The sequence below is a fragment of the Panthera tigris genome, chromosome C2 (genome assembly GCF_018350195.1).
Source record: "Panthera tigris isolate Pti1 chromosome C2, P.tigris_Pti1_mat1.1, whole genome shotgun sequence".
Classification (NCBI taxonomy): domain Eukaryota; kingdom Metazoa; phylum Chordata; class Mammalia; order Carnivora; family Felidae; genus Panthera; species Panthera tigris.
The window spans coordinates 97408176-97425027 of record NC_056668.1 but is presented as its reverse complement, the minus strand read 5'-3'; the positions used below and the strand labels follow the sequence as shown (position 1 = coordinate 97425027).

The window sequence follows — 16852 nt, the reverse complement described above, 5'->3', positions numbered from 1 at the left end:
ACTCTTCCTGGACATAACAGGAATGGATCTAGAGGTAGGCTGAAACAGAAATTATTGTTTCCATTTTTCTCTACAGTCCCCCTTCTCAAAGAGGTGTCCCCCATATTGAATCAATATATTCATACATCTCCATCAGATAGAAACAACTTTTACCACCTAATACAATACTAGGTATGATAGCATAACCAAAGCCAGAAGAAGGATTTCTTAATAGATATCCTTCAGTCTGCTTCTTCAAACACAAAACCTGAAAGAATTTTAAACACACTATATATATATATATATATATATATATATATAGTGTGTGGAGTACTGTCAGTTTCAGAATCATCATTCACTCTCTAAGAAATGGCACATTCGTGTAGCATCTTTCACAATTTTCTTCTGAAAGTCTCTAACACTGGCCTACACCCTCAGCCTAAAAGAAGAAAAAGTGTTCTTCGTTTCCCTGCAAGTTTGGCTTAATAGGAGCTTTGGGTGAATATATTGAAATATAAGACGAACATGATAGAAAAATACAAATAATGTTTGTATTTTGCACAAGAGGACTGTTTGAATGAAAGAAAATATTAAATCTAGATAAAAATTGATTTGCACTAAGTCTAAAATCATCCATCCCTCATACTTCAGAAATCATCAAATGAATATATTTTATATAAAGTGTTAAGCCACTTAGTAGTTTACTATGCTATGCTAAGGCACCATTTTTATCAACCTCAATGATTTCCTCAGTTCATTTGTGAGAGGAAAATAAATAAATCACTGAATGTATATTGTCTTAACATAATAGCCCAATCTACATTTTATATGGCAACAATTTACAGCCTCCGATGAATGAGTTGCTATTCATTTTAAACAATACTTTAAGGGAGTAACCCTAGTTTAGAAAGTCTCATTACAATAAAGATCACGAAACAGTAGAAATTGTCATTAAGGTCTGATGGTTAAGCATTATCACAAATAAATAAATAAATGGATTATTTGGGGTTTTGAATTTTCATTGCTGCTTAACAGATAGCAATTACATGGCCTTTGTTCTTCAACTTAGAAAACTGAGAGTCAAACATCATTATTCTAAATTATTTCCTTATGCACTGATGTCCAATGCAGCTCCATTTCTTTCTGTTCTCCATTCTTAACAATTACATACTAATTGTAAGAAATTAGAGTTATCCAAAGGTTAAAGATGTATAGATCAAATGACATTCTCAGAATATCTTTTAACACTGACCCATCCACTGGAATTGAAGTTGTGTTAATGCAATCTCAGCAAATCTAAAACTGCCTCACTGTTTCCAAGATACAACTTTCGAAAGGGTCACTCAGCATTGGTTTCATGGAGCCTAAAAAAAGACACTAGTATATCCTTTAGGGGGTCGATAGTATGAGCACCATCATGAGCTAATCTAACAGATTCAGATCTGAAATTAACTACGTCTCTTTTCCATATAACAATTTATAAAAAGCAACTTTTCCATTTTCCTTCCTTCTTTCATGTATTCAGTCATTCACTCATTTATATTTGTTGGTTTATTCATAATGAACACTATGTGTCAGGCATAGTGTTACACGCTTCATATATTCTTTTACTTAACTCTAGATGAGTACTAATATTCTGTTCAAATTGGAGGTGAAGAAAATATGGCTTAGGAGGTTTAATTGACTTGTCTTACAACTATTAGTTAACAGAGCTGGGACTTGAGGCCACTCTGACACCCACGTTCACACTGTCAGTCTCTAGGGATACTGACATTGTGTGCAGAGCCCTTGGCCAAACACTCCACCTGCTGCCATTGTGTCAAATGCAATCCAATCCACTACCACCTCTACCTTTTGTAACTATAACTGCATCATCTTTCACCAACAGCCCACATTGGAGATTTGTATATATTTGCATATATTTGCATATATGTGACCTCTCCCTCCCACTCAGAGCCCGTAGCTAGTCACTTCTTTGGGAATCTACCTCTGAAACCTTCGCAACTGTGCAACTCCCAATTTCTACTCCTATTGTAACATCACAGAGAGTTACCTTCTGAGACAAACAGGTGCTATTTCCCCTCTGCTGTGTTCCAACTATATGACCTTAGACAAATTATATAACCTCTCTCTGAGCTTCTGTGTTGTTATTTGTCAAATATCTAAGCTACTGGAATGGTGTTAGCTTTAGAGATGGGGATTTAAAATGGCTACCATATTTAATAGCTGTGTTGGCGGCTATTACTACCACTTTTAGGCCCCTGTCACCTTTAAAATACAATACCTGGTATAAAAGAGGCACTCCACAAATAGCCACTGAAGGAATAAATTTGAAAATTGCAATAAACTTAATAAATTGAAGGAATAAATGATTTCAGATATATAGATTACAAATAACAGCTAGGGGCGCCTGGGTGGCTCAGTCAGTTAAGCACTTTACTCGACTTAATTTTGGCCCAAGTCATGCATGATCTCACAGTTCAGGCTCTGTGCTGATTGTCTCTCTCCCTCTCTCTCTGCCCTTCCCTGTCTCGGGCACATTCTCTCTCCCTCTCTCAAAATAAATAAATAAACTTAAAATAAAAACTAAACAGCAGCTAGAACTGGGTCTGTTTAACATAAGCAGTTGCCCCAGAGAATTCTCAAAAAGATACCTGTTGGGCTATTCTTCACAATAAACAGAAATGGACGATTTGCTGTAAATTGGTTTTGAGCCAGACTCATGATCACAGGGATGTTCATGCCTATGAAACAGAGACAACAGTTATTTAGATGTTCACATTAAAAGATGAGTAAAGAAAATATATCCATAATACTTTTTTGTAAACAGGAAAAGTCATTTTGTTTCAGGAGTTAACGTGTAGAAAAATAACCATTTTCAAAATACAGGGAAATTTAGAATAAATTTAAAAATCAAAGAGCAGAAGAACAAATATTGGATTATTCATGGAATTATTCTCACTTCACATTTATGTTCAATGAAGAAGAAAGCCAGATTCTTGATTCAATTTATTGAAAGCAGCTGAAAATTTTCTTCTTTTAAACAGTAATTTTCCACTCACTTTTTATTTACATTATATGATTTATTCTTATAATGTTTTAACTCTTAATTCCTATCCAGATATGTCTGCACTTTATTTTTGTTGTTCAGGCTTGTGGTAATTACATCTGCATTCAAATTTATTCTTTTTTTAACTTTTCCAAAATCATTCTGTGGGCTCAGAGCTTTTAGGCTTTGTACTGTGAATGAGAATGGGATTTTTATTATATGATTAGAAACAGAGATTTGCTGCCTTTAATTATTATTTACTATAATAATGTATATCAGGCGGCTCCATTATAGCATTTGCCAACATTTAGAGTGGGTAAATTTAAATGGTTGGATTTTTTTCCCTGTGTCTACACTCAATTCAGATGTGTTCTTTACCAATACCGCAATGATTTCACACAATTTTCTGAGTCATGAAAAAGTCATTAAAAAAATACCACATGAGTGATCAGAATTGGAAAATAGTGGTAGAGAAGGAAAAAAATGTATCCTCTACACTGTGACTGGGGTATGCAAATTAAACTGACAAAAGACATTAACAGAAAAAATGGTTCATTTCATATCCCCAGAGAAGCTTCACGGAAAAGAAGTAAATATTCCCAAAAATGTTAGGTTTGAGAGCTAATCTACCTGTTTAACAAACTGTGGAGAAGTGACTAGACAAAAAAGAAAAAAAAGGAGGGGGGCATGTGTCTGGGGCAATAACTTGTGGGAAGGTAAATACATAGGGGAAATCAATGGTATGAGAGGGTTATTCAGTAAGGTTTGTTATGCAGACTCATTTCAGTGCCAGTTTTCATGTCCTGTGGTAAAGGTTGTTCTCCTTCTCCCATTATGGGAGAGAAGAGAGACACCTTCACAAGGAAATGCATGTCCTGCTTTTAGGCAGATCTGGGGAGAGTAGAGAGCTCTTTTTTATGTGCTGTTTCTCAATTTTCTTCAGCTCAAAACAACTCTTCTGACAAAGTGGCTGATTCTGATGCCCTTCAGAATTAAGTGCAAAATATAAAATGCAAGGCACTCTCCTACCTGAAATATCAGGGCTATGATGCCCAAATTACCAGCAAATACAGGTAATTAAGTATTCAGGCAAATTATGTCTGAATTGATGATAGAATACAAAAAAAGCATAGTCAGTGTCACTCTCGTTCTCATTTGGGTGAGTGCTTGAGCTTTTTTTGTTCTTGAGCATCCACTGAGCAGATGCCTGAAAGTCAAAATGCTCACACTTAAACCTATTCTGATGTGTAATACATCAGGGGGCCTGCTGATCCCCGAGTGATCGTTATGGCCTCTTCGAGAACTCTAAACATTAGAAGCTGTGGGTGATAGTAGAAAGAGTGCTGAACTTGAAGTCAGGGAACGTGATTAGAGTTCATACTCTGCTGTCAATTAATAGTATGACCGTTGGCAAACCAGTTCACGTGGGCCTGTTTCTTCACCAATACAGTGAGAGGATCAGGCGATGATCTGTAAAGACTCTTACGTCAAAACTGCTGGAAAATTTGTCTACATAGGCCAACAACTTCATCCAATGCAACTTATTTATTTCTCCTATATTGAAATAACCCATCTCTTCCAATCTACGTTCCTTGAGCACAGTAATGCAAAGTCCTTCAGGAGATGACAGAATGGTAGTGGGAGTCTGGTGTGACCCACCCAGATATCAGAATCCATTGGCACTACCTAGCATTACAAATTAACCAAGAAATGAATGACATGGATGTAAATTTACAGAAATTTATCAATAACACAGTGTAAAGGGTGCATGTCTTTGACATATTGACTACAATCAGAGTAGTCTAAGGAATTAAAACAGGAATTATGAGACATTCATGAAAGTGGCTTTTGCTTTTCTAATGAAATTCCCTCCAATGATTTTTGAGTATTACTTGTGTGCAGCCTAGATATTATTCAAAATACCATTAATTTGGGGCGCCTGGGTGGCTCAGTCGGTTGAGCAGCCGACTTCGGCTCAGGTCACGATCTCGCGGTCCGTGAGTTCGAGCCCCACGTCAGGCTCTGTGCTGACAGCTCAGAGCCTGGAGCCTGTTTCAGATTCTGTGTCTCCCTCTCTCTGACCCTCCCCCGTTCATGCTCTGTCTCTCTCTGTCTCAAAAATAAATAAACGTTAAAAAAAAGTTAAAAAACAAAAACAAAAACAAAAAACAAAATACCATTAATTCAAGGAAATCCGTCAAAAGGAGTGGTTCTCAAATTGTTATGTGTACACACGTCACCTAGGGACCTTGGAAAACAAAGATTTTGATTAAGTAGGTCTGGGGTTGGGCCTCAGTGTCTGCATCTCTAATAAGTTCCAAGTGATGCTGATGTTGCTGGTCCATGCACTACACTTGGAGTAACAGGTGGCTGGAAGCCACTGTTAAGCAATGGTTCTCAACCTTGGATGCACATTTAAACCACTTAGGGAAACATAAGAAAATGTCAGAGTCTGGACTGCATCTCCAGAGATGCTACTTTAATTATTTTGGGAGGTATGACAAACACCATATTAGAAAAGTAGGCACTTGCCTGGTGTAATAGAAGGATGAAATTAATTCAGTCCCTTAAAAGTAATCATTCCTGGACAATAAGAATTTCTTGTTTGAGCCAGCCTACAGTTTCCTCCACAGGTCCTATCTCCTAATTGGCAGGTAAAATCCCATTTACAAATAAGCAAATATCAGTAGATGGGCCTCATCTCCTAACCAAATCCCTTCCCTTCCCTTTTTTATTAAGCTGTGGCTGCAGAGATGCAAAAATAGCCAATTTCTGTTCTCTTCCTATAATATACTAGACAGCAGGAGGGAAACAGGAGATCTGGGTATGCAGAAACACCAGTGCTCTAATGTCGCGAATTCTCCCCCGAGTCTTTTCTCGCGACAAAACCATTTGTCCTACCGGTTGATGCCGCAGCTTCGCTCCCATCTTCATTTATCTCAAAAAAAACGTGTTGCATGACTTGGGAAACAAATACCTCAGCTGAATCTGTTGGAAAATAGAAAAGTGTATTTAAGGATTAAAATGTCAGAGCCATTACTTATTGGGTCCCATGTTAATTAACATTTTCAAGTGAACAAAGAATAGGAAAAAAAAAACTTACTCCAAGTTACTTAATTTGCTAGAGATGACGGTGGCTTAGGTTCGGCTCTTGCAAAAATGATACAGAGACCCATAGAGAGAGATCAAATTTAGCCCAGATACAAAAGAAAAGACAGAAGGGGATAAGCCTCAAATCAGGTATCCCACTAAGTGAAATATTTGTATGGACAGAAGGTTTTGCCCCCTTAGCTATGGTCTACAGACAAGATGAAAAAGGCTTTTCAGATTTAAATTAATCCCACCCTATGTATTCAACCTCAAAGCCAACTTGCCTTTCAAATTCTGTATTCAGTTTTGATCTGACTTTAAAACAAAATTTACTTTCTTTCAAGACTGGTGAGGCTATGAAAGTCTAAAGAGCTTTTGTGTCATCTGTTACAAAATCACTTCAGAGCTATGCTTTAAAACCTGTCAAATTTCTCAGTGTAAGATAGTGTCTTACAACATTCTGTTCCAGTGTGGATACAAGCTGAGAGAACATGCCCCTCATCTCCCCTTGGTGGAACTGATGTGTGTGTGAAGCGTTTCTGATCTTGTGACCTGCGGGGATAGTCTCCTTGAGAATGGGGAAGTGAAGCCACGAGTTCAGAAGCCATCAGCCATTCCTGCTGTGTCAGGACCACTTAGATCCGACAGTGTCCCCCAGAGAGACAGCGGAAACATGGTCATGGGTTCAGTTGTGGCCAGAAGGTAAAGGAAGAACCATGGGCCTGGAATCTTGAAGAGAAAGGAGAAAAGAGAGCTTTATCTCTCTTGGGAGAGAAAGCTGATGTGATCACGCAGACTCCACCCAAACCACCAGATTTAGAAGGATTCAGGAAGAAATACCTTACTAACGGTAACCAGCTCTGACAGCTTACGGAAAGGCAGAGCCCCACAGGTAAGATATAGAAGTCATCAAAGGGAAATTTGCATAAAAAATGGCTTCCTAAAAATAAACTCCAAATCGCTTGCGATGTTTCATCTGGGGCCCTGATTACCTCTGCTACCCTCCTCTCCTCAGCCAGTAGCTCCAGCTCAAGGTCAGGTATCAAGGCGTTGGCCCTAACTCTCCTGCCTAATACCCCCTTCTCCAGAATTTTCCTTGACTGGCCCTTGATCTTCAGGTCCCCCCAAAGTGTTACTTCCCAATCCAGTATTCCCTTCCCACCCTAAGTCTGCTTTTATCTGACCTAATCACCTTTTCTTCCATGATGGTATTTTAGTTAATTCACAGCATCCATCACCTCACTATTTAATTAACTAATTACTTGTTAATTATTCATCAGTAGATGTAGACTTCACTAGAAGAGGAACTCTGTCCATTTCATGCATCCCTAGAAAACTGCCTGGCATGTCATTGGTAGACAATAAATACTTATCAAACAAATAAATCAAAGGATATGAACATGTCCAGTGACAGAGACACATAAGATGGAAAAGAGGGGGCATGCATATCTTGAAATGCAAGAGAATGGTCTATTAAAAGGTCAGGCAAATAAGCGTGTTCTTTCCTAAGGACTACTTAAAATAAGGTAAGATTCACATATGGCACCCAGAGTAGAGGACCTAAGGCGCCATACCAAGGCAAGAGTGAAGAACAAAAAGCATGTTGGGATGGAGTGGAGAATTTCACCCACTTTAGCACTGGTACCAGATCAAGTGACTCCATGGCTATTAGACTGGGCCTCTGGACTCATGTATCCTGTCTTACCACAAAGTAGGCCTGATCTTGTGAAAAGAACGGGACCTGACAGATAATAGACAAATAAGGAATCTGGACTCTATAAACTCACTGATTTCTCAGGTTTGTAATATTTTTTTTTCCTTTTCTATGATAATTCCAACTATGTCTTTGTCAAATTAAGAGGATGAGAACCCTTTTACAGCTTTGCTAGAAAATATCCAAATAAATATTAATGTGCCATTACCCCACTTTTTTTTTTTTTGTATTTAACATTTATTGAGCATCTACTCTGTGTCAGATGTTGAACGAGGAGATTTACATCCATTCTTTCTTTTTTTTTTCCTCCACCGGGATTTATTATCTCATTTAACAAATTAGAAAGCTGAGGCTCAGAAAGGTTAAATATTTTACTAAAGGTAACACAAGAAGTAATAACAGTGTGAAGTCAAACATTCATCTCAAGGTTTCCAAAGTAACTGTCTGAAAACATTTCATCCAAAGCTTGTGAATTATATGAGTATAGGATAGTAGCTCTTGTGTAAATATCCCAAGGCACTGGTGTTGGACTGATTCACAGTAGCTTTTAGTGAATGTTTATTGTGCAAATGATATGTAGGGATAGCAGGGAATGTAGTGTTCTCTTAATGTCCAGATGTAGGGCCAGTGGCTATTTTATTTCAGGCAGTAAGACAGAACCAAAGCAGTTAAAGCAACTCAAATAGGCAACTCAGGAGAGAAAGAGCAGAAAGTGTTGGATATTTGTTTTTCTCTATTTAAGGTTATCCTCTTGCACAAATTCTTTTATATAGCATTTCGGAGGTATTTTTGTGATAAATCTGCCTATGAAAGGAAATTTTATAGAAGTCACAAATTGCTGGGGATTTGCAGGGTGAGTGGCTGTTTTAAATGTCTGAGGTATAGCAAGTGAGCTTCTGAAGGCCAGAAAGAAGTTTAACAGGAAGAGGTGCTTGACAAATGGCTTGGTTTATTTTAGGTTGGCAAGGTGGCTGTGTTCCAGGGCACACTTAGATAGCATCGTGTGGCAGTATTTAACGTTCACTGCCTCATTCCTGATGCTGATGAAATTGTCAGAGAAGTCAGATCTATCTGTCAGTGTGAGAACAAGTAGCTAAATCATGTGTGAAGGTAATAATGAACATCTGTCACCAGAGTACCCCACCCACCTCCTCCACCAGGAAAGCTCACTCATTCTGTTCATTTACCCACATAATTGATGAGTGAATAGATTAATGAATACTTCTCCAAAGCCCAGAAATTTACATAGGAATACACAATATTTCCATGTGATGATCCAAAACTCCATCAGACAGACAAGCTTGTAAGGTTAGGCCCCTTTTTATAAAACAGAAGACTGAATTTAAAAACAGAAGACTGAATTTAAAAGCAGGTAAGAAAATGGGGACACATCAGCCCTCTTTGTCCATTTTTTTTTCTTTTTAGCTGGTAATTTTTGAACTAGCAGGTACTGCCGGGACAAGAAAAAATAAGAGTGTCTTGGGCTTTGTTGTGTGAGTGAGCATCTTAGCCATGTGCAGTTTCCCAGGTGTGAGTTAGCACAAAAGCTCCATCTCCGGGGATGTGTGGTTAGTCTTAAGCTGAAACTGCAAGCTTCAGATTCATTACAATTTCTAGGTTACGCTCATCACCCAGCAGCTTGTGGATGCCTATTTCATGGGCTCCAATATTACCAAATTAACATTTGCAAATCGGTTTATAAGAGTTTTATTAGCTCTGCTTAGATGAGAGACTCAACGTTGTAATTTCCATTATTCTGATCAGGAAATCCAAACAGGGCTGAAATAAAAGCCCCTGTAATACTTTACCTACATAGTTTTATTACAAGCATGGTTAGAAGGCTTAGCTAACATTCCAAAATGCTTTCTGACTTTCATTAAGGAAAATGACTTAAATGCAAAATAAAGTGCTTGTTTACAGACGGCTCAACATGACTATGACATTTAGTTATCATGCATGTATTTTCTGAGGCCGAATGCTCTTTCAGATCAGTCAGTTAACAGATTTACTAGGAAAACATATTAACCTAATAACATAAGACATACTTATCATACTACCTGTTATTCCAGAAAGGTCACAGCCACCACTAAATATCTCAGTTATATTCAAAGAATACAAAGCTTCTTTGAAGTCTAATTTTTGTTCGACTTTAAATCTGTTAAAAAAAAAAATGAAGAGGAAAAGTCTTGAAAAACCGTGCACCGTTATGCTACCAAAATGTTTTCTATAAAATGGATGACTTGGAAGAGAATATAATGTGAAATCTTTTGTTTTCATTATCCCAATTGCATTTTCTCATATATAATACCATTTTCCCCGAGCTCCCCGAGTTCTGAGGTTGCTAATAACTTGCTTCCCAGATAAATGGTTGGTGAGAAGGGGGAAGAAAATAGTATATTTTTTGAAGTTGTAATTATCTAATGAAACAGGGCGAGAGTTCTAAGTTGTCAATTACTTGGCTCCTTCCCTAGAAATGTAAAGTTTCCCTCCAGCAACCACATACACTGTTTTTCACACCGTCAAAGATGGCTCCTGGCATACATCCAAAATCCTGTGGAAAGGGAGCAGGAACCAACAGCCCTTGGAGAAGACTGTTGGCTACTGAAGTACAGAGAGGCATTAATAATCTATTGTTCTTCCCATCTATTGTCACAGCTGATGTGACTTCCTTCACTTTATGGACACACCTAATGTCTTCCCAACAGGTCCTGTGAAAGGGGTAAAACAGAGAAAGGAAACTAAAGATAAAAATTATAGGAGGAAACAAATTGCTGGCCACTTCTTCCAATGCAGGGCCCGAAGTTAGGACCCGAGCTTCCACTCAAGTCTTCCAACCTCACTTTGCCTGACGTGAAGACCTTAACCAGAGACTCTCAAAGAGTCTCTCAGGCTGATCTGTGATTCCAAGCTAACAGAACACTGAGCCTCACTTTACCATTTCACTAAAAAGGAAGCAAAAAGAAAAGCTAGTACTTACCGACTTTACAGATGCCAGAAGCATCGATGTGCCTTTTAAAACCAGGTTGGAAACTTCATGAAAGAAAAAAACAGGAAGTTCTGTATATGTCTTACATCAGTGAGATTCCAGAGCAAGTCCTGCCTGAGGAGCTCAGTCTGTGAACTGATGGGCATTTGCCCCTGTGCTGTCCAGTTTGGATACAGACAAGGCTGGTCAAGGATGGAATCCTTGCTTAACTAATAGGTAGGCCCATACCAGGAGCTAGAAATTAGCTTGAGCAGTCAGTCCAATTAGATCATTGTTTCAGTTGCCAAATATTCAGCAGTCTTTTTAATTATAATTCTTGAAAACAATGAACATGATATGTCAGAAATTTACCGGGCCTGAATTATATCTTGGTAAAATATTATATACTTTTTGGAAAATATTAACTTATTCAGAGCCCTGAGTATGGGGTACAACATGGGCATTAAAATCTACCGATAGTGATTTAAAATCAGCTTCTTTCTTTTCAGTTCCAGCTAAGAAAGATAATAGGCAACATGATGGGTTTGAAGTCTTCATTTTTTTTTTTTCTGTTTTTATTACCACATTCTTTTTGACAACTAAATGGAGGATAGGCATCTAAAAGGTGGAAACTAAATGTTCTGCTTCACCTAAAAAAAGGCTATTTTTAGTATAATAGTTTTAGGATAATGACAAGAATACTGCAAGACTTATTACAACTTTTAATAACGCCTAATTATCAGTGGAGAGTCATTTAAGCTACAGTCCTACCTGTAATATAGCCCAATGAAACCTACAGCAATAGAAACTCATTCAACCATTTAATAAAAGTATAATCTACAGCCAATTTCTAATTAGCCATAATTACTGGAGCCACGAATAGCCAGGTGTGAAGTAGCACTTCCATGTGTTAGACACTTAATATAGATTATAGTTTTTAATCTTCACAAAAACCTGAGAAAGTTAGTATTCCCATTAATTAAGAAAGTGGAGGACAGAGGAGGAGGATTTCCAGGCTCGGGTTCAAGATAGGACACAGAGCTGGGATTCAAATTCAGGTCCATTCCAAATCAAAGTTAATGTGCTAACCCACGTTGCCTTCTCATCAAAATATAATTTGAAGTCATAATCTCAATCAATATAGATACAGCATTCATTATGTACCTCTTCCAAATTTTGTGAGTCTTAATATTTATTTTAGATGTGGTTCATTTCCCCTTTTCCTTGACCCTCATCTAAAATTGTCAAAAGATGCATCTAAAGAAAAAAAAAAAGAAGAAGCAGCAAAAAGACTGGATAGACAATTAACAATTAAGTAATCACGAAATGAATATTTCAGCAGATGTAAACATTATCTATTTGCTTAAAAGCCAACAGTTACTGCCAGGCAGGAGCACTGGGCTTGAAGCGGTTTAACATAGGTAACAGGTGCAGAAAATGAAGGAAAAAAAATTAGCATTTCCGTTTTAAGATGGATCCACTCCTGGTCTGCAGGCCCTAGTGTGCATTGGTGTTGTCCCTTCCTCACCCTTTAGCACTCTTGGTTATTGACACAAAGCCTTGGATGGGTCTCCCTTGGGGTCCCTATCCTCAACATTTGAAATCCCACTCTTGGACAGTAGTGGGCCTAGATTATTGTATAAGTACATGGCAGTTTCTGGTCACTTTCTAACCAATCACCTGAAGTATATTTGTGTGTGTGTGTGTGTGTGTGTGTGTGTGTATCTATGTGTCTGTGTCTGTGTGTGTCTATGTATGAAATACTCCGTTAATCTCAAGGACTGAACTAAAAATGCCTTCTGTCACATACAAGACATATGTGGACACTGTTTAATGTAAAGTCAAGATTCCAATTGGTATCAGTGTCCAAAAGGTTAAAGTAAGTGAACATTTTGTAATCACTACTGCAGTTAATCATGACATTTCTATTCTCATATTCAGCTTCATTTACCCTGAGATCACTTTCACCCATATAGCTCACATTCACCTGTTTGGAGATCCAAAGCTGGCCAAAGCTGGGACCGATTTCTAGCCCAGTAAGAACATACTTCATGTCCTGTGGAAGGTGTTATCTCCTGGGCACTGCCTCTCTACAGCTCATGCTGCTCATTGTATCACGGACACTTGCTCTGTTCTGTGCTCTCCCTCATGCTTGCCTACATTACACCTGTTTTCTGACTTTCACAAGGTTGGCTCTGCCATGTATTAGCTGTGTAACCACGGGCAAGCATTCACCTGTCTGTACCTCATCTGTAATGTGCATATAAAAATTGATATTTATCAAATTTATTTGGGGGATTAAATGAGATGAGGTAAAGCAAGGCAGCATCTAGGACAGTGTTGGCACTCCAAGGGATGTTTGATATGTATTAAAATGAGTGAGAATAATAATAAAAATAATAATAGATAATACTGAATACTAAAAACATTATAAACAGGATTTCATGTAACCTGCAAAGTAACTCTGTGAGGCGTGTATTATCATTGTCCCATTTAACATTTAAAGAAACATCTTAGGAAAGTTCATTAAAGTTACACAGTAAAAAGGTGGCAAAGCTCTTGGTCTTCAGTATTATATTCTATTTGCCATGATCTCGTCTCAACAGTTGCTAAAGATACTGTGAGATGCCACATCAGTCAATATTTTTGAAGAATGATACTTCTCACAAAGAGGTTATTTAGTTATTACTATACTCTTGAAGAGAACTGTAGTATTTAACAAGTTTAAAGACCCAGAACACCGAAAACTCATTGACAACTATGAAGCCTCCCCCAAAGAAAACAGATGTATGATGATCCATGCATACATTTGCTAATAGTGTCAAGGGCTTCAAGGACTCTCAGAAGTCTACCACAGAACTCTCTAGAAGTCCAAGGTGCCCAGCTAAGGACTGCCACAAAACAATAAGAAATCAGTCTTCTCATTTTCCTGGTAAGTCAAACTTAGAACCTCAAATCAATCTATTTCTTCTTAACCCAGATCTCATTAGTCAATACTCCACCAAATGTCTTTCTACGTCACCAGTTCTTTGCTATTCCCAATGAGTCTGCGCCCTTTAAATACTCACTACTTTGTGCCACGTATAATTGCAGTGGTTTCTTAACTAATCTTTTGGGCTTCAGCCTTTCCCTCTCTAACACATCTTGAATGTCACTACTCTTCAGATTAAAGCAATAAAAGTTCATTGAACAACTACTGTTTTCAGATGCACGCTTTGTGCTGAGGTCACAGAAAGGAAATATACATAGCTCTGACCTCAAGAAGTTTATTGTCCAGTGAGGGAGGTGAAATAATAATGTTAATATAACTGCTATGCAGCAATAAACATGAGATACTCGGAGAAGTTTTCCCAGCAGGGAAATGGGAAGATGTGTTATCTTGAATGGAAAGATCAGAAAAGCTTTCTAAAACCCAAACTTGGTTTTAAGGACCAATAGAAGTTATCCAGAAACATGGGGATGACAGTGGGAAATAGGGAAGGGGTTCAGACAAGTTATCCAGCATGAACAAAGGCATTGTGACTACCACATACTTCTCTCTAAAACACTGCCTTCATCATTCCACTATCCTACTTGGAAATTTTCAATAATTCCCCTTTCCATATGGGACTTAACCCTCTTGATTCTTCTTCTTTTTTTTGAAGTTTTTTTGAGGTGGGGGGACAGAGAGAGAGTGTGCGTGCAAGTGAGGGTGGGTCAGAGAGAGAGGGAGAGAATCTGTGCTGACAGCACAGAGCCTGATGCAGGGCTCGAACCCATGAACTGTGACATCATGACCCGAGCCAAAGTCAAGAGTCGGACATTTAGCTGACTGAGCCACCCAGGTGCCCCTCAATTCTTTTTTTTTTTTTTTTAATTTTTTTTTAACGTTTATTTTTGAGACAGAGAGAGAGCATGAACGGGGGAGGGTCAGAGAGAGGGAGACACAGAATCTGAAACAGGCTCCAGGCTCTGAGCTGTCAGCACAGAGCCCGACGCGGGGCTCAAACTCACGGACCGCGAGATCATGACCTGAGCTGAAGTCAGCCGCTTAACCGACTGAGCCACCCAGGCGCCCCCCCTCAATTCTTTTAAAGCCCAGTTCAAGTTCTTCCCTTTCCATAAAGCCTTTTTTTATAACTCCAGTTTCTGGTGCTCCCTTCCCCCCCCCCCCACCCCTCTCTCTCTCTCTCTCTCTCTTTTTCATGAATCCCTTAGTGCTTACTGATTGGACCTTTCTTTTAATATTTACTGTGTACTGCTGTATATTGTAGTAAATTTCTTGTACAAATCTTGCGCACTCCATCTAAGTGGTAACCATCTTATCAGTGGGGAACATGTCCATCACTGTGCATCTTTTCCAGTTCCTTGTCCATAGTGGGGTCCCAATCAATCTGCTTTTGAACAGGAGATAAAATTTCTAGGAAGTAGCGAACCAATAAAACCATAAGGCTGTAAGACAGTAGTCCTAAGAGCTAATTCTGTCTCCCAACACTTAGTTGGATGTTGATCAATTTATTTTTTGAGTGACTCAGTTTCCTTCTCTGTAAAATGCAAGATGTAACCAAGTCAGACTGTAGAACCACAACATTTAGTATTAAAATACTTTAAATTAGGGGCACCTGAGTGGCTTAGTTGTTTGAGCATGCGACACTTGGTTTCAGCTCAGGTCATGATCTCACAATTTCCTGAGTTTGAGCCCTGCATAGGGCTCTGCACTGGCTTTGTGGAATTTGCTAAGAATTCTCATTCATTCGCGCTCTCTCTCTCGCGCGCGCGCGCTCTCGCTCTCTCTCTTTCTCTTTCTCTTCCCCTCCCCTGCTTGCACTGTCTCTGTCTCTGTCTCTCTCAAAATAAATAAATAAATTTAAAAAACTACTTTAAATGTCCTACAAAGTTAAAATGCTATATAAATGAAAGTTACTTCTTCATTTACCTTATTTGCATGTATAAATAATCACTTTTGCCCATACACATAATCATAAGAACATGTTCTCAGAATGTTTCTTATATAGAGAAGATCTGATATATAGAAAGTGTGTGTCAGACTCTTTAATCTGAGGAATTTTGACTGCTATCATGTTTTCAGGATCCCGTATACATTTAGACAAAGTAACATGATTATTTTAGCTGCTATCCAACATGGGGTAATTCTAAAACTAGATATCTGGTATGTTACAAATAATAAACACTAGAAAGCACTCTAGCATTTTTAGTCTATATCTTATTAACCTTGATTCTAAACTAGTCATACATTAAAGGAAAAGAAATGTTTCTTAAATAGTAACTATAATCTAAATAGTCATTCACATGTTCCTTCCTAGTGTTACTAATATACAAGCATTCTTACGATTAATTTTTCTCTTGTTGGCATTTACTAAATTTTGCCACCAAAGAGGCTTTTATTTTGTTTTACATTAACAGAACTTAGCATAGTTGGTGTAATGGATTGAACTGTGCCTTCCCCCATTCATATGTTAAAGTCCTATCTCTCAGTACCTCATAGTGTGACCTTACTTAGAAACAGGGTCATTGCAGATACAATTAGTTAGGTCAAGGTCCTAATGGAATAGAGCGGGCCCTTAATCCAATATGATTAGTGTCCTTATTAGAAAGGAGAATGCCATGTGAAGAGAGATGGCATATGACAATAGAGGCAAAGATTGGAATGGTGCATCTATCAGCAGAGGAACACCAAAGATTCTGGATCACCACCAGAAACTGGGCAGAGAGGCAAGAAAGGATTCCACACAGGGGTGCCTGGGTGGCTCAGTCAGTTAAGAGTCCAACTTCAGCTCAGGTCATGATCTCACAGTTTGTGATTCGAGCCCAGCGTCAGGCTCTGTGCTGACAGCTCACAGCCTAGAGCCTGCTTTGGAATCTGTGTCTCATTCTCTCTCTGCCCCTCCCCCACTTGTTCTCTGTCTCTCAAAAATAAATAAATGTAAAAAAAAAATTTTTCTTAAAGAAAGAAAAAGAAAGGATTCTACACAGTCTCGGGGAGGGTGGCTTTGCTGACACCTTGATTTTGGACGTCTAGTCTCCAGAGCTGTGAGAGAATGAATTTCTGTTGTTT

At 38.4% G+C, this 16852-nt stretch overlaps 1 protein-coding gene across 1 annotated transcript in view; it reads right to left on the bottom strand.

Moving 5' to 3' along the window:
- SERPINI2 (serpin family I member 2) overlaps positions 1 to 16852 on the bottom strand; it is a 31141-nt gene that overhangs the window by 2077 nt on the left and 12212 nt on the right. The window contains exons 5-7 of the mRNA XM_007077056.1: positions 9890 to 9987; positions 5930 to 6016; positions 2634 to 2723 (exon numbers count right to left, since the gene is read on the bottom strand). Coding sequence (XP_007077118.1) covers positions 2634 to 2723; positions 5930 to 6016; positions 9890 to 9987 — 275 coding nt within the window. The remainder of the gene's footprint in view (positions 1 to 2633; positions 2724 to 5929; positions 6017 to 9889; positions 9988 to 16852) is intronic.